At 38.6% G+C, this 19,064-nt stretch overlaps 1 protein-coding gene across 3 annotated transcripts in view; it reads right to left on the reverse strand.

Moving 5' to 3' along the window:
• The window catches only part of LOC6606448 (forkhead box protein O), a 30,504-nt gene extending 15,485 nt beyond the window's left edge, over positions 1-15,019 (reverse strand). For 2 of the 3 annotated variants that reach the window (XM_032720678.1, XM_032720676.1), the window contains exons 1-4: positions 14,934-15,019; positions 13,877-14,232; positions 5,180-5,508; positions 4,891-5,105 (exon numbers count right to left, since the gene is read on the reverse strand). In XM_032720678.1, coding sequence (XP_032576569.1) covers positions 4,891-5,105; positions 5,180-5,399 — 435 coding nt within the window. In that variant the 5' untranslated portion in view covers positions 5,400-5,508; positions 13,877-14,232; positions 14,934-15,019. Of the gene's footprint in view, positions 1-4,890; positions 5,106-5,179; positions 5,509-13,876; positions 14,506-14,933 lie in introns of those variants that run through there. The other variant, XM_032720677.1, reaches the window with a different exon arrangement.
• Positions 15,020-19,064: the final 4,045 nt, after the last annotated feature.

Consider the following 19,064-nt stretch of genomic DNA (forward strand, 5'->3'; position numbering starts at 1 on the left):
CTACAAAAAAAAAGAAGATGATGCATTTTCAGCTTCTGGAACGGGGTAAGTGGGGCGTTTTATGGTCCCCCGAGGATCGGGATCGGAATTGGGATTGGGGTGCACCACACAGATCCCAGGGCCAGACACCTTGCAATGCCATACTTTGTCTACGGCCATGCTCGACTGCCACTTGCATTCCGACTGGTTCGTGCTCAACTCGTAAAATTCTAAGCAAAAAGCATAAAATTCGCCCGTAGAGATATACATACGAACTATTTGCATGTGGCTTTGTGGCTATGCGAGTTTCACAAAATTTACAACCCGGAGGCGAATTTCGCTGCGACTGTGCTGGTGTTAATTAGTAGAACAGCGCAGTAAAAATGCACACTAACCTCACACAACTAAAAACCGAGTGTGCATTGCAAAGTGCAACATAATTAATAGCACCACAATTACGATCTAGACGGGCTAGACATCCATACATACACGTGATTGACTGATGATTTGCGACCATGCGTTTTTTTTATGACGTGGTCGTGGTGTTTTATGGCCTCATATCTCAGGAACTTTATTGGCAACATCGGAAATATTTGGTATGCCCTGAGATAAATCACTAAAGGTGCCAAAGAGATCATGACAAACATCAGGAATATGCCAGATAAATCGTTATAGATGATATAGCGAATTCTTAGAACTTATATGGGCTCTTTATAAACAACGAATGTACTAAAATATTAAGTGGGCGCAATGAAATATTTCGTATTATTATTACGCAGTAAGTCAGCCAGTTATTCAAGTATACAAATTCTCGACTTCAGCGATATCGCCCTGATCCATTAAGATGTTATATAAAAATCGTTAAATCGACTAATATATTGGGTGATAAATTGAATGAATCCACTTCAAAATGCTGACTACTGGGTATCGCAGCTAGAAGGGTTTACGCGTTCGAGCCCCCTTTGCACAAAATAATTGTTTACTAACATTTAGTAAAAAAGAATAAAAAAAAAAAAGGAACAGAATCGAGGGCGCGGCTGCTTCCGTGTCGCCTCTGTCTCTGCTATCAGTGGGCTAAAAAAAAAAAAAATACATCAAAAATGGGGGGGAAACAACGAAACGGAAAACACTGAAAAAAGGGGGCGTGTGTTGGCCGGCAAGGCAAAAGTGAATAATACTACGCAGTTGTACGCCGGTACACAGTAAGTGGGGCCACACCGACTGAGAGTTGCATGCAAATATAATAGAATATAAATAATAGAATCAAATACGCCAAATAGCTCGGCATGGTCTGGTGCGAGCAAGGTTAATGCTTATTTATAAAACGAACGAATATTATGTGTGTGTGGCCGGCAATCTTAGAGTGCTGATCTCGTTCTTGTTCTCGTATTTGTTCGCATTCTCGATTGGCAAAGCCATTTCGTTTCTTTTTTCTCTATTTCTTAAGTTTTTTTTTACTGAATTTGATTATTTCCAGTATTTGCACGTTTCATTTCAACGCCCATGCCAAATCAAACTCAAAATAATCATTATCGAGACCATAATGAGAAAACACTTGAATTTTGAAATGCACTTTACACCACATAGAATGCGCAAATCAGCGAACAAACCAAATAAAACACAAGGCGGACAACAGTGCGTATACTTAATGCGCAGCTAAACAAGCGTGAAGATCTAGAGGGAAAAAAATATGGCAGAAATACGAATAGTAAGTAATAGTAAATGGATCTCAGATCTGAGAGAAAAGTGCACTGTCAAGTGTCAAATTGATTACGCAAGATACATTGCCTATATGCCTATAGTCGTATCGTTAATGAATGCCTTTATTTCCCCCAGTTTATTGCATATTTATATTAGTGCAGCCTATTTGAAGAGCTGCACTGGTCAATTGACTGACTGCACTGAGTAATGCGCATTTCACCGACCGACTTTTGAGTTCCTCTAGCTTCTGGTGCATTACTGGCAAGGCCATTGCCTTGATAAGGCCCATATTGATAAGGCCAAAGTTAACAAAGATTACCACGCAGAGTGCTGGGCAAACTGCATTCTTTTACTCTTTAAGCCTTGTTGCATTCATTGTTCACGTATTATTCAATGTGCTTGTGTTATCTCTGCGATTACAAACCATCGAGCTAGATCGGGAACTTTCTATCTTAGAGTGTCGCAACAATTTCAGCTAGGTCTAGATAAAGATTCAGATCTATCTATTTCCAAATTTCAATTGAATTCTCTGATCTTTTATCCCGTGTAGTGCTATTCTGAGCAGAAAATGGTTCCGCTCACCTTCTACCATGATAAAATCAGAGATCGTAAATAGTGGCATGCCACCTAAGAAGGCGTCATAAATTACAGAAATTTCCAAACATAATTGCCAAAGCGCGACGAGTTCAGGGCGAATAAAACCACGAAAATGTTGGGCCAAAAAAATATTTATAACACGCTGCGGTTCGCTGCCAATTAAAAGAAGCAAATATAACACACATACGAAAAAAAAAAAGAAAACCAACTGAGTAAAAAAATGAAAATAAAAATAACATTTCGTGCACACGAAAATAAATTGATAAAAAGAGCAACAGAAGAAAATACTTGGCACCGGTTCAATGGCCAAATCGCCCGACTGCGAGGATGAGTTCTCGATGATGAAGACACGAGCCACCGAGCCAGCAAACCACCGATCCGCCAAACCACCGAACCACCGAACCACCACCAACACCAACCGGCGGAGGAAGAAGCCTTTGCAATGCAGCCGTCGAGTGGCAAATTTAAAATTCCACAAATGTCATTTGAGTGTTTCGCTCGTTTCGTTCTTTATTATTATGACGACTATTCGAGGAGGAAGCTATGGCGAAAAAAAAATGAGATAATATATACGCGAGGACTGGGATAAAAGGAAGCAAGTGTCAGGTGGAACGCGGCAACGTGTTGCATAAATTAGCAAATGTCATAAAATTTTATAAAGGAATGTGCGGCACAGGAACTCTTGCTTTCAATGCGGCAAAGAAAAAAATCTAAAAATATGTTAAGTCCACATTTGCGTGGGAGTTTATCACTTTGATAAAAAAAAAGCGAAAGTAGCCTCTTTATTCCTTAGAATATTAATGCTATAAACATATAAACTCTGTCCACATTGAGTATGCAGTTTGATAAAATAAATAATATATTAAATTCCTAAAAAAGTTGAAACAATGCAAAATAGTTCGATTATCCATAGACAAACTATAGAGCAATAAATATTGTTTACCGTTTTGCGGCAAAAAGAAAATAACAAACCCTTTGTCACCTTTAATCCCCTTAAAAACTGCTTTGATTGCACTTTTGTTTACGCTCTCTAAATTTCGAAGGAACATTATCTAGACTGAAACAACGTTTTCTACGACGCGCGAATAAATTTCTTTATCACACTGACTGTAATTTCCACTCGTAATCGCAAAAAAACCCAAAGCAGTGGCAAAAATTAAAGGCGACAAGCCGACTACTTCCGTGAAGCCAGCTAAGAAAAAAACAACAGCAATTATAAACAACACCATTAATATAAATAATACCAATATTAGTTCACAGCCCTAGGAAATGTGTACTCGAAACAAAAACAAACTGAAATTCGCTGGAAGCGCGCTGTCTGCGAAATAATAAAGTTTCGGGTATCAAGTGGAAGAGTCGTCTTCGATTTCTTCGTAGCCAGCGCAGCGAATTCTTCAACAGCCGTTGGACTTTTATCACAGCCAGAGGTGCTAGAAAACCAACAAAAATCCACGCAGAGAGTGCTGAAGTATCAGCGAAAATGATAAAGAAAACAATCACGTGAATGACGCACTGCATTGTCCAAGAAATATGAGTAGATCGAATGATTTATGGGGCGGATCACGCATACGCAGGCGATCACGAAAGGAGCAAGTTCTATGAAGTGCAATCAGCGAAATTCCATCCCATATGACTTACAACATAACATATGGTACTTCTAGTAAATATGACTAAAAACCAAATCACAAGTGCCTATTTCCTTCGCCACCCCAAAAAGTGAATACGCATTTGAGGTTAATGTCAATGAACTCTGGCGATTATTGATAGCTTGCAAAAAAAGATCGTATAGTATAAGTACACGAATAAGTGAATATGTTATCAGTGCATAAATAACGAAAACAAGGGGAAAACATGAAAATAAGCAAAAGTAAAACCAATCTATAAGTTCCATAATCTTCGTTAGCCCACTCAATTAAGGTAATTAAAAGGTGGGTTAGCAAGCATCGGTTGAAAAGGGGCAACCGGTATCTGAATGTGAATGAAAATGATTCATGATTTACGCATGTGCACATGCATGTGAATGTGCACGCGTCTTTTTATTTACGTATGCTGCGATGTAAACAAAACGAAAAACGATCCGAAGATAAAAAGCGCATTAATTGCAAAACTCTGCGCAAAGAAAAAAGAGAAATATGGAAATCCAGCAAAGTCGGGGGGAGAAATGTGATGCCAGGCACTATGACAAACATTTCACACACTCACCACCAAATAAGCTGAAAACAAAAACCACTGCAAATGGCAATAAAAACAAAAACAAAAAAAAAAAAAAAATACCACTGATTGCATAATAGTAGCGAAAAGCGACCACAAAATATGAAAGCCAAACAACACAAGCTCCACTTTATCTTCACTCTCACTCCATTTGACTGACTTGGCCATGAACTTGACCGTTTGCTCTGCGAATTGTGAATGAAATGGCTATTTTTCGAGACCAGCGAGAAGCATGGTGCAAAAAAAGGTCGAAATAAACATTAACAATAAGAAAACATAGTGCATTTTTGGGGCTTTCATTATGAAGATTAAGTTTAAGCTTAGTAATTATAAAAAGTTAAAGTAACGAGCTGGGAAATATGAATAACCCATTTAAACTGAATGAATCAATGAATAACTCACCTTCCATCCAGCACTGCTATTCGAATCGCCCTTGTCCTTGAAATATGGCACATTCTGGACCATCCACTCGTAAATCTGGCTAAGAGTCAGTCGTTTGTCGGCGGCCGATCCAATGGCATGCGTGATGAGATCCGCATAGGATAGATTTCCCCATGCATTGCGACGCGATGAGTTCTTCTTGGCTGCATTCGCATTCTGTATAGCCTGCTGTGAGTCTATTCGATAAGATATTTAAATATGATATTAATTATATGAATATAAATCTATATAATATTCTGTAAGTACCAACCTCCTGGGGCCAACTGCTGATTGCTGGCCTTTGTACTGTCCAACTCGTCGGTGGGCTCCACAAAGTTCTCGGGACGCGGACATGGCCATGTGTTGGATCTGGCCCGGGTCTGTGGCTCGAAGCCCACGTCCAGGGGCAGATCCCCGCCCAGCTGGTCCATGGCCAGGCCGTTGTCTGTGTGGGTCAGCCGGGGCCATTCCTGCGCGTAGCCGTCCATCATGGGGTAGAAAAGGTCGTTGTGCAGTTGCAGCTTTGCGGCTCTTCAAGCAATCCTCGCCAGCCCAAAAGATATCGAAGCGAATGAAGGAGCTTCGTGATCAATCTTTTATCTAAAAGAAAGCCAAATGAAATATATCTTATATTAGTAATTTAAATACAAATCTCAGCAAGCTACTAAAGAATAATTTATAATTACTTTGATCATTTAAATATGTACATGACTGTATATCTCATTTATATATGCCTAATTTGAACCTTGAATTGAAATTACTATAGCATTTTTGTGTAATTGTGCCAAGTCATCTCGTCTCTCTATCAAACGTCTCGCTCAAAATTATATTTTGATTGTTTTCGTGCTTCGAAATGTGGAAAAGAATTTCCGAATGATCTTGGTTCGTTCAACAAATTGACAAATCGATTTTTCAGTAGATGATTAAATGAATCATTACCTTGATTTTTGGAGAGAGCTTACACACTTAACTATTACGTTTCCTGATGAAAATTATATTTTGCTCAAGGTTAACAATTTCTTATACATCTTTTATGATCTACTTATTTATTTAAATAGATTGTGCTTGATTTATAGTACCCCTATACCATTGATTATGTGAACTTAATGCGAAAAACTTCGCTTATAGCGGAAGCAATTTAAATTATAATCGTAGAAAATTTAGTTTGATTATTTTTTTCAATGGAAATCGAAGAAATCGAAAAAAATTCTTATTTTTAGTAAGTGTTGAAAAAAATTGCTCTTAAATGAAAGTAAGAGAGCGTTATCAGCAGACCCAATACAAATAAGAGAGGAAACTAAGACAATCACAATAGCGGTACGATAATGTAGGTTATGATCTTGTTTAAATGCCTCGCACATTTTCTTTTGCCTTTCAGTGCTCTACAGTTTTATTCTTTTATTTTTTTCGCCTGAGAATGAAAATCAATTAGTTTGAATAAAATCTATAAATGCCTTTATGACTAAATTTAGCTCACAGCTGGAATACGAGCTGTAGTATATAATATAATATATATATGATTTCAATTAGCACGGCGGCGACCGAAGTTATACATATATTTTTAAATAATTGGTGATACTACAAGTTTTGATAATCAAAAGTTTGACAAGTCTCTCTCTGTGGGTTCCTATATATATGTACCTATGTGGGTTAATCTACTCCAATATATAGGTCTATTGACTCTGTCTGGAATGAGAGGACTGATAAGTCATTGAAGCTCAACGAGCATCGCACTTTGATAAAAATTGTATGGTGCAATTTTAACCCAAACACTGGATTTTTAAGTATGGGAAACCTTATCGATGAACTTCTTGGAACTTAAGTCATTTATCTGAGGTATTATCAAGTATAAATTGGTCTGCGAATGTCAAGAGTCACTTTATATTTAAGGAATACATTTCATAGAATTATTGCCACCTGATAATGACAAAAGTCTGATGAAATTTAAATTTATTTGAATTCATAAGGTAGCCAAATGTTATCATCAAGCTAATATATTGAAATGCACTTCAGGTACTCAAATATAAAATAAATAGACAAAATTAATTATAATAAAAGATTCATTAATCATAAAACAAGAAACCCAATGAGTAGAAGTGATTCCAAACTATTAATCACTTGTAAACGATGACTACAAAAAATAACTTTCTTAGATATTACTAAAAGTTCTCATTAAAAATTCATAAAATTATATATATTTGAACAAATTTGCTTCTACAACTTGTCAAAAAAATGTCGAAATGTTTGTCAGCTTATAATGCCCACTTAAGAGCGCAAAAAGCTTTTCTTCTCTTCAACTTGAAATTGTAAACAAATAGAAAACTCACGCACACACAGCAACGACCGCGAGTATCTGTGTGCGGATCGTTCGAGGCACACTTTTATTCGGCGTTTTATAATAATTTATCTTGGCCAAAAAGACAGACTGCGAGAGAGCGGAAAAGCAGGGGAAATGAAGAGAATCCCGCATCGACGGCGAAGAATTACCTTGAGAACGCGGAAGTTCATTCATTGGCTACCTAAACATTTGTCTACCTGAGAGCAATCCAAACGTCACCTCATTATTTCCTTCTCGGAATTTTTTCGAAAACTGCTCATAACTTTCGTGCTGCGTTTTTATTTGTTGTGTGTTTAAATAACGAAATAATTTAGATAGGGTCGCGCGTCGTCGCTTGTCATTGCATAATATCTGCCGGGCGAAGGGTTTACGGCCGCAAATAATCGCAATGCGAATGCCAATGAGTCGCACTCAAGTGCCCCCCGTCAAAGGAGAAAAGAAATAGAAGAAAAACCCAGTACAGACGCAAAACAAAAACTTACCGAAACATTCCAACCTGACCTAAGCCACTAGCAACAACAAAATTCACAAAAAAATCAAAGCAAATACACTGGGGGCTGTCAAAAAAGAAACCCAGAAATACACTCGCACTAAACTACCAGTAACTCTAAGCTCGCCAATGATCGACTCAGATATTCCCTGTGTATCTGCATCTGGAATTTTCGGGGCACTCATTTACCGAAAGTTCATTGATTTGCTTTTGGGGTCAAAACTCATCGCTTTCTCTTTGCTCCAACTCCTCTTCTCAGTTTCAACGTTTTTATTTTAAACTGATTTTAATACATATTTTTTCTGCTCCATGAACATGGAAACGATACAAAAGAAATGTTTATAGTAAGTGTGGTTGGCTTATCATAATTTATTCTTTTGAATATATTTTTAGAAAAAGTATCTTTAAAATGTATGATTATATCTGCAGGCCTTAAAATATACTCAACATTTTTAGAAAGCCTCAAATTAGTTTAACCATTATATAAATTATGGTTGTTTTAGAGAAAACAGCATAATATTTTTAGGCACTGAGTATCAGTATAGTCTATACCGCAATGCCCATTAAAATAGTGTAAAATTCTAATTGCCAACGGGCAACTATTTTGAGTAAATGAGCACTTGCTATTTGCATTTCGCACTTAAATTTAATCTATTTTTTTTTTTGTACTTTCACGAAGAGAAATTGCGTCGCGAGTCGTGAGTTAAACATTAAATAATATGCAATAACATTTGATAATATTAAGAACGTCATTATTTGAAAATAACCAGGGGCAAAAAGCAAAACAAAAATACAAAAAAATTGGAAAGCATAGGTAGAAAAAATGTAAACAATAACAAGACAGATGAAAAAGTATTGGAATGGGAATGGGATTAACTCAATATATATAGTCCGATGCGAAATACTTTTGATCTACTGCGTCACAGCTTACTTCAAAGTCGTTTGATTGGTGAGGTTTTTAAGACAGGTTCTTGACAAACATATTTTTCTTACATTAGATTATCCAGTGACGCATATAAGACGTAGGTGTTTCGCTTTGATCGCTCGATATTAAAGGGGAGATCAATGGATCGACTGAAACCTGCTAGATTATGTTAATACGATACTAGCGATAATATCAGATAATGTTCTAATGCAAATGCAAACAGCGCAAAAGTCTGAGTATCACAGCGAAATTCATAGCGTGATTCAGAATCGCGTTGGTTTTGGCTCTTTCCTCAAACTGGGCAGATAAAGCATAAATCAGCTTTAAAGAGCACGTCGGCGTGGGATGTGGAAATGGGCTACGAAAATAATCGGTGTATTTTCAAAACTTACACAATGATTTCAGGAAATTTGGGGGATGGTACCCAAAAAAGAAATTAGCACTGCATTCCACGTACTACGTATGTATTTCAATGTCACGAACAAGCAAAGTCAAAATTTCCGCTCGGTACAAATCTTCAGGTGGTCCAATTTTTCAAGCGTTGTGACGACGCGCAACAAGTTGAGAAATACTATAACTAGATATACGCCGATAAACGTGGGGGTTCTCAAAAATATATTTATACATATAGATTAAAAGATAGAGCCAAAAGCCGAACGAAAGCAAGTGCAAAAAAAAAAACAAAAAGCCCAAGCAAAAACAGATCTTAAATAATAATAAAAAAAGAAACAAAACAAAGGTAGGGAAAACTAAGCAAAGATGGCAATAAAAAGATTTTATAAAAATTAAAACAGAATCAGTGGGAAGAAATGGGAAGAACGAGGAGCAAAACGAAATAAAGAAAGATCAACTGAGCGAACAAAACAAAAATAAACCCACACTTCTTACGTAACGCCTTTCAATAGTGCGCTCTCCGACTTTTCTCATGAGTTCCGCCGTATAATTCTACTCGTACATATAGGCGTATGAGTATTATTCCCCAATTCAGCGAGCGCACAGAAAATAGTTGGGCTATCAGCTAGTTAGTGCCACTCGTTGGCGCCCTACTGAAAATCCTAGCTAGTCCGCCATTGAGCAGCTGTTCCGGATTGACTTGTCCTCGCCAATCAGATGATAAGCCAAGATAGTCGACGATTCAGGGGCGTCGACTTTACATGGTTCAGGGGGAATCAGAAAGTCGACGTTTAGGTAAAGTGGATTATAACTAAATTCAAAATAGTTATAAAACCAAAAGGATTCATTGCTGATATATTACAAAACTCACTCTTCTAAACTTCAAAACTCTTCTATTAATTATTTTTACAGTTCCAAACTTTTCATAGAGAGTCCTACTTTTGCCCACGTCCCTGCTAATTCAGTGCTTATGAGACGAAGCTTCGCTCCCAAGATCACTTGGCCAACGAGAAAGGTGTCCGCCAGATGCTCCGTGATTGCAAGAACCCTCGACTTCGGCGAACAAACCATGTGATTTCTTGTGCCTTGAGACTGGACCATCTCGTGGTGCCCCTGAATCTCAGGTATGGCCCTTCCTCGCCTCCCCTGCTGCTGCTCACCGCTGTACCTGCCCCCCTCATCACACATGACCGGGTTCAGCAATGTGGAAGTAAAAGAGATCTACACCCCAGCAGCACAACCCGTCAAACAGGATTATAAAGCAAAGTAAGTCAATGCAAGAAAAGCCCGCTGCTCGGCCAAAAAAAAAAAGAAAAAATCGAAAAACGAAAAGAAAAAAACCCAAAACAGAGAAAATAAAAAGCAAGACTGACAGCTGGTCGTCGGTGAGGAGGTATTCGAGGAGCACAGCAACTGGTATGGTCTGAACCAATCTGGTCCGGTCTACCCTGCCTAATGAGCCGACTTCGAGATGAAGACGACGACGACAACGGCGACGGTATCAATCCCAAAGCCCAGGTTCGGTTCCAGGCCCATGATCTCAAGTACCTCGCGACCCCATCATGATCATAATAATGACGATGGCGCGGTGACGATGACGAGGCCACATCGAACTCACTTGTCGGCTACTCCGGTGTGCCGGGGGTCTCAAAATGTGTGTGCTGTGCTGTGTCACCCTCCATAAAACCGAACGACCTTTGCTTCGAAAGTGCATTATGCCCAGCAATATCAACTCGTCATGGACTAACCTGCTGATAAAGCAATACAGCGCGAGAGCGGCGAGTTCGGCTTGTTAAGGGACTCGTTATAAGTTCAGATTAAAACGGTACATGGGCTAACTTCCGGTTAAGCGAAAGTGTTAGTAAATATTAAATATATAATATTAAAAATCTACATAAAATTATATTGGTCCAGTAATAGGAAACTATTATTATTAAACTTTAAACCCCTTGTTTTTGGATTAAGTTATGGTACCTTTTTTATTAAATACAAAATACAATTGGTTCACTTGTCTAATTTCACTTTAAAGGTTTTCAGATTCGCATTGCCAATCAAGCAGTGAACTCCCTGTAATACCCAATAATTCCCCGTCGACACTCTGTGCTGTCGCTTTTTTCCGAGTGCGTTCTTATCACGCAACCCCAAAGATAAAGGAGCGATAAAGAGCTGAAGCGAAAGCAATGCACATCATATTTATGCACTCCCCGCCAGCCAGCAACTGTTGCCATGTGGAGCAGCCCCACTCGCCGGCACTCGTCTCTATCTGTTTGTCTCCCTCTCCCTCTGTGGCGACCAGCTTATCGCAGTGGGCACCCTCCAAGCCTCTGACCCCAAGCAACGCCACAATAACCCCTTCGCAATGCCAAACATAAACCTTGGACAACAAATCTTTTTTGTGGCACTTTCAATCTGCGCTCTTTTCCACATTATTTGTACTGCGCTTTACTTGTTGTTTTTTTTTACCACTGCACTTTTGCTTGCTAATAAAGTTAGTTTTGGAAAATTAATAACAATAATTGAAGCCCGATAATGAATAATAATAAAGTGAGTAAGACTCAGGAATCTGATCATGCAGTGATTGAGAATGATATATTAAGACATTTTTGTAAGCTTAACCGGGCCCCAATGCACTTTCCAGCTATTTTGCATGATTTTCCTATTAACTTGGCATTAGAAAATCCACAAGGAGATGCCATGTCAGTCATTGCATTCTGGTTTTTTCTACGCTGTTAATATTTAATAATTTATTAAGTCAATTATCGCGGAAGCTTATTTAAATAAAAGCTTATTGAAAATGCAGTTATCTGGCGGCACGTGGATCTGCGAGAGAATCACGCGCTTCTAGAGCAACTCAGAGAAATAGGGAAATACATATATATAAATGAATACATATGTAGAATTCTATATATTTATATATGTATATATACATCGCTATATAGAGAAGGAGAGGCCCGACCAGGCAATGTGCAATGGTTCAGAATGCAGCGAGTGCGAATGCAAATGCAAATGAACGGCAAAGGCCCGTGCAATGTTTATTGAATTCATTACAATAATTAAAGAGCAAACGAACGATTCGATTCCACTCGACCGATGGCGAAGTCACCCAGGAACGTAGAGCCCCCAAACGGCGATCTTCGATTGACAGCTGGGACAACTGACGCATGGAAATCTTGGATGCGATCATCTGACTTCGCAAACGCAATCGATTTGCATTACTAACGTTTTTGGGTCAGCGCGAAAATCTAAGTAAATTAAGCAAAAAGAAGCGTTCGAAAAAAAGTTCTAAACATCTAAGTAGAATTTAAAAAAATCACAAAATACTACTAAGAAATAACTTCTGGTATTCAGACTATATCTTTCTAAACAAAACAATTATTAGTTAGCTCTTAGCTCTTATTTAATGATCATTAAATTTCCATTACTAACGTTTTTGGTTTATCGAAAAAATTGACATTATCGATATAACTTGAATTGAAACCACCTATCGTTGCAAGACCAGGTTTTAACCATATCATTCTCGAACGAACTGATTAGTATGAACTTTACTAATTCATGAAGAATACTATATACTGTACTTACTGTACTTATATACAGTCTTTCCGTTTAATGTTGACTCTCAAAATTAATTACCTTCCCGGTTTTCCTGCTTCAATTACAGCTTTTTCGACAAACTTTCGCACACTTTCTTGTTATCAACTGGCACGTTCCACCAATGTGGCTAGCAAACACTCAAGATATGATAAAAGTCACAATCACAAACACATAGGACTATACAGATGTGTGTGTTTAGGCTTATGTGTACACTTTTTGGGCCCTCAGCTGCTGCTGTACCTTGGCACATTGCGAATAGATAAAAGCCTTATCTGTGAATGGGGAATAAAAAAGTCTCTTTCGACAGCTAACCGAGTGGCGAATCAACCCATTTATGAAAATTAAACCTAATCACATTTCAATGTCAATACAGATGTCAAAGAAATATTCAAAATCATTTGAAAACGGTGCGTATACGAAATCGCTAGCAATATGGCAACAAAATCGACCTTAGTGGATCCCATACGAAAATCGGGGGAGCAAACACAGAAAGAAAGAATGGAGCTCCGAGCAAACGACACACGCTTTAAGCTCTGCTATCAGTGTGGCGCTGGGTTCTCTATTTTTAGAGCCATTATCAGCGGTGCTCTAATTAAGATCTCCCCTGCCCACTCCTCCCATGACAAGTAACACACCAAAACGGACTAATCAAAACCCACACGAACTGAAAGATCATCTATTGGAGCGGCATTGCAGCGCCGAACGTGACCGACTTTATGGTTCTAGTCGTTTTGATCTTGAAAGTGAAACTAGGAATTACTTGAACTAGGTTATAAATCACATTTCCTATCGGTTGTATTAAAATTTGGTTCGTAAATTCAATGGATGGGACTATTTTAACACAACAAAAAGTCCAGCTTTCCTATCTAAAATATAAACAACAATAAAAATATAAGATCCTAACTCTATTAAACCTCTTAACTTTTATCAAAGCTTTTTTTTATAAATATAGCAATAGCACATTATATTTTAAACATTTCACGGAAGAATGAATATTTAATTGTAGCGACTAAAAATATTGTTGTAACCAACATAAACTACCTTTTAATTTAATTGATGTGTAGCAAAGCATCGCTTCAATTACTTTTTTAATCGCGTGACGAAAAAATATTTTACTTTAAGAATATTTCAATGAATTGCCGATTAGATTAGAATCGAATTTAGGAACTTAAAAACATGACATTTTTCATTTAATCAAGTACACCTATTCGTAATTGTTATTAATATTTACCAGTTCGCAATGGGAAATCGCTGGCTAATTTGTTGCTCCTTGTTGACTGCGATTTAGAAAATTGTTGATTTTGCCGGTGGGATTTGTTGATCGCCGTTTGCTGTTGTTAACTGGCACTGTTTTACTTTATTTTCCTGGTTGCTTTGCACTTTTTTATGGGTTTGTTTGTTTTATGGGTAGTATATATGATTGTGTTGTTGTTTTGAGCGAAACTTGTGCGGATTTCTTGATTTTTAGTGGTTATTTAAATATATACATATATTTTTTTTAGAATTCTGTTGGCATAATTTTCTGCTCACACACACACACTCATTAATTGGTTTTCTTGTTGTTGCTGGGCGGCGGTTTTGCTTAAGCTAAAGACGATTGTAAAAACGGTAAATTACAATATATATAACAACAATCAAAATAAACAAATAAAAATAGCGTGAAGAGAGCGGCGCGATTAAAGAGCGCAGTGTGTATGTGTGTGTGTCGAAGAAAGAGAGGGAGAGAGCGAAGAGAGCGATCACGTCACGTCATCAATTCATGCCAATTGGACGCACACACAACACTTAATTGGAATTCGTATGAGAATTCAATGAAAACCGAGCGGCGCAGTCGAAAAGTTGTTTAAAGTTCAAATGGGTAAAAAATTTTAATATAAACACGTTTCGGAGCTTACTCCAATTCGCTTTTTATTCGCCACTAGTGTGCGTAACGTATTTTATGTGCCATATAGTAGGTACATATGTATTTGTATGTACAACGTGACTGCTACAAAGATCATCCAAGCATCGCTATTTAATACGTTTTGGAGCTTTTCTCTTATTTTATTCGATTGTCGTATGTAAAAAACGAACGCGTTCCTTCTACGTTTCAGTTTTGAGTTCGGCACATTCACATGTTTTGATAGCGCAACTTTTTTATTTTCCACTTTCTTGATTTGTTTCTACATTTGCGTTTTAGAATCAACTTTGATCGGCCTCAACGATTTTGGGCCTCAAAAGATCACTAAGTTTCTTGTATTGGTTTATATTTGCTTTGCTTGAAGCTGAAAAGGAAAACGATGAACGACCTCGTGGCTTTTAACCGCAAGCGAAAAAACACAGACTACTCGTTAACTGCTTTCTAGTTGGATGCGAACTGACAACTGAAACTGATTCGCCGTCGCCTTCGTAAAAGTGTTCGTTTCGGAGGCGCAAAAAGGCGGTCTGTGCGTGTGTGTGTGCGAGCTATGTCCGCGTGTGTGAGAGCTTGCTCTTAGCATCCACTCACGTTCCACAACCGCTCACTTCACCGCTTTTTTATGTTTGCGCCGCACTTCGTCTCACACACTCTCACACACTTGGGGCCAAAAAATTAGTGGGTATGCCAAATCAATATGTTTTATTTGAGTTTTTTTATATGTGAAAAAAGAAAAGTTATAGCTACCTATGAAATGCAAAAGACATTTTAAATGTTGGTAATCTGCAGTGAAACATTTAAGAAGTCATTGTATATTTATAACTTTTTGAAAATTATTCATTATAAAAAACATGTGATTCCCTATTGAGGTGGCCGCCTTTGTGTCCCCTCAATATTAATAAATAAAAGCCATAGTTTACCTATTTTATACATTTGGAATTTAAATTGTTTCTTTTCACTTCGGTCACGCTGCTCTGAACTCGAAATTCTCGATGATGGAAGAAGGGGACGGCGGCGGTGGGTGGTGGTTGGGCGTTTTGGGTGGGGTGATGGGGCGGTCGGCATTGCTGATAAGGCAGCCGTTATCTCGCGATTGTCGCTCGCTCGTTCACTCACGCTCTCTCTCTCTCCCTCTCTCTTCGAGGCTCCATCTCTCTCTTACGTTCATTGTCTCGTGATGCGATGGAAAATTTCCCGAAATTGCATTCTACTGATAATGCCAGCAATGCACATTTGTGCATATGAATATGGGACTCAGAAGTGTGCCCCGCATCTCTTGCAGTGTGCGAGCTTTTTGGGAGCTTGTATTTTATGGTCAAAGTCCCCCGCATCCCCAAACCCAAAAATAAGCCCCTCCCGGTGCCAGTTTATTTTTTTTTTTTTCATTTTTCGCCTAGGCCCGATATCTCTATACTTGTACACACGTTCGCGTCCATGAGAGTGTGTATCGGTGTTATTTTAATGTGCCTGCCACATAAATTCCGCAACATTACACGGCTAATGAAGTCTAGACGCTGAGGCCGGGAACGAACAGTTTATGGATCATCCAAACTTTAAGACCGATCCGATGCGATCTTCTCGAGGAGGTTGGGGGGATTAGAAACGAGCCGAGGAGTTGAGTTTAGGATATAAAGGTGCATCTGGGCAAGTCTCGGATCTTAAAGATATAAAATTTGCAGGCTTCATTGGGTCATTCTTTGTTAAAGGTTTTATTTGTTTATCAGAATATTTTACCTACTACTTTATAGGGTATAGCTCTATTAAATAGGCTTCAAAGTCTGCAATGTCCCGAGTTATGACAATAAAAGTTTGTGTGTACATAGAGATTTTGGAATGCGAGAACAACAAGAAGATAAGTTACGGCACAAGATATATTTTAGAATGCTATTAAGTTGGCTTAAGCACGATAAGTAACACGTTGGTATAGGTAAGTTCCATCTGGAAGTGGGCTTATAAATCACTCCCATTTAAATGAGCATGTAAATAGCGTGTTAACTGGAGTATCAAATGAATTGAAGTTCTCCAGACTAATTTATGCGTTTGAGTGATCAGATAAAAGTCGAGCAGTGTATCTATAAGCCGCCCACTTCCCACGAATTCCATTGGAATTACACAAACGTTTCAGCTATCGCCAGCCAATACTTGATCATAATTGTCAGCGGCAAAAAAAAATAAAAATAAAAAATATACAAAAATGTGTATAGAGCGTTCCATTTGCGTTGGCGCGTGGCGAATGGCTAACTGTCGTCGCCGTCTCGGTCTCCGTCTCGTAATCACATCCAAATTTGACAAACTGGACACGCAAGGCACTAACTCAGGTTTCAAAATGCGCGCCAAATCGCGACAGGAGCTTTTCTGGGCGCCAGAGTGCCGAAAACGAAAGGGGTTCTTTCTACAACCGACCATTCTGGTCTTTCGACTCTCAAGTTTCAAAGGTCTCGAGCTGGCAAAACGCTTAGCAAACTCTCTAGAACTGGAAAATGTAGACTTTTTAAAGACCATTTAACTATAACTTACAAAAAAGAACATTGATCAAAGAACTTTATAATTTCATTGCTACAAATGATAATCAGATAAATGCTCTGTAAATTACGTATACGCCCAGTTGTACAAGAAGCAATCGTGGTTATTAATATTTAATAAGTAATGCAGTATATCAGATCTAAAGAGCACTTAGTAAGTAGTGTACCAGCCTCTAGCAGGGCATTAGCATCAGATGCTCGAGCTAATTCAATCCAAACTAAAGCCAGGCGATCCAAATCAAGTGGAGCCGATACGGAGTGGCTCTACTCACGCTCGGCCTTCAAAAAATTATAATTTCTGTTTTAATGTCTCGACTGTGTTGGCATCTGGTCGATAGATCGAAGGGGTTAATGGCAGGGGTGGTGGTATATTGCTATATTGGCATATTATAGCGGTCTCAAACTTGGACTCCAGTTGACTCGCCCGACGTTTGTTTACCAGCCCAGGCTGAGGCAGTGTGTGTCTGTTTCATATGGAAATTTGAGCACTGTTACTAACAATTTGTTAACTCAACCATTTATAGGCATCCCTGCAAGTGTGAGATGGAGCGAGGGAGTACGAAACACGATTGTTTTCCTAACTCGTTGGCAGCGATAGTAGAAATTGGGATTCCTAATTGATTTGGAAGTGGTTTATGCGCCCAAGAATACTAGATAATATTTACTCAAATTCGCATTTGGCTAACAACATTCTTTATCACCACGACGTATAACTCGCTATTAAAGCATTTCGCAATGGTGACCTAATACCGAACACCTCCCAATAATCGCTTGATCAACTGTGGCCGAAACGGTATTTGCTGTGCTACTGCCACTTTGGCTAAAACGAGATTTTGTGACGTTGGTGTCGCTGTCGAAGTCGCATGCTGATGTTGATGGGCGCTATCAAGACTCTAAAAGACTCTCCACCACCACCAGCTACTCTCGCTGGCAGGCGGAATTATGCTTATATGCTTATGTGCGCATGTGTTTGTCAAAAGCGAGCCCCCCTAATGTGGCCACATGGAATTCTGCGAGCAGTGGCGTACTCAGAAAGGGGCTTATTGGAAGTATACTAAAAAGTTTGTTTCAGAGTAATAGTTGATTCAATTATTAGTACTTTAATATTAATACTTATAAAAATACTTTAAGCAACAACCCCCCATTTCGCCGCCCCTGCAACAGGCGATGTGAAGGCTTTCGGGATGTCGCAGTACTGGACCCATTTCCAATAACTGTACCGGTTCGACTTCTCCAGCCTCACCTCCCCCCCTCCCCCCACGGTAGCGTGTGGCATTTAAAATGCAAAAATATCGCTTAAGCGTTATCTCTAATTTATTGAGATTAAGGAATACTGATTAATTTAACGACGTAATTGATGCAGCCGCGAAAGCGCACGACTTTCGATCGGCAAGCCGACACAACACAGATACAGATACAAATACCCATACAAATGCGCAACGTACCTGCCCACAGCCCTCTTTTCAGATCTTTTCAGTGATTTCCACAGAGCATTCCTGTTGGAAGCTGAAGTGCGACTTAGATTGACGGAAACTGAAGCGAGTGCACGCAAAGAAAATTAGTAAAATATAAGCTTTAATACGACTATTAGATCTTACTAAAGATGTGAAATGGAATATAATATTAAAGTTTAAGTCCTAATTTAAACGTACCCTTAGTCTTTTGTAGCAAAAGTATAAAATTTCTTTCTAATATCAACTTAAAATGTTAAAAAAATCATTAGGTATAGTCACAGATATTTTCAAAATTATTGTATCTATGTACATAGTTCGCAAAGAAACGTAACTCAACTTGATGATCATATCATGCCTTAAGAATCTGTTAATGCCAGGGGGCGGAATCGGTGGCGCAAAGAAAGGGGCGTGTGTAAAATTGCAAATATGTTGGAGAGCGAGAGAGAGTTTGAGAGGGAGAGGGAGAGAGGGAGAACGGCGCACATGTAAATGCGATGGAGCACTTCCTGAAGCCAGATACCACATACAAGATATCTGTAAGATACG

Source organism: Drosophila sechellia, chromosome 3R, assembly GCF_004382195.2.
Source record: "Drosophila sechellia strain sech25 chromosome 3R, ASM438219v1, whole genome shotgun sequence".
NCBI classification, from domain to species: domain Eukaryota; kingdom Metazoa; phylum Arthropoda; class Insecta; order Diptera; family Drosophilidae; genus Drosophila; species Drosophila sechellia.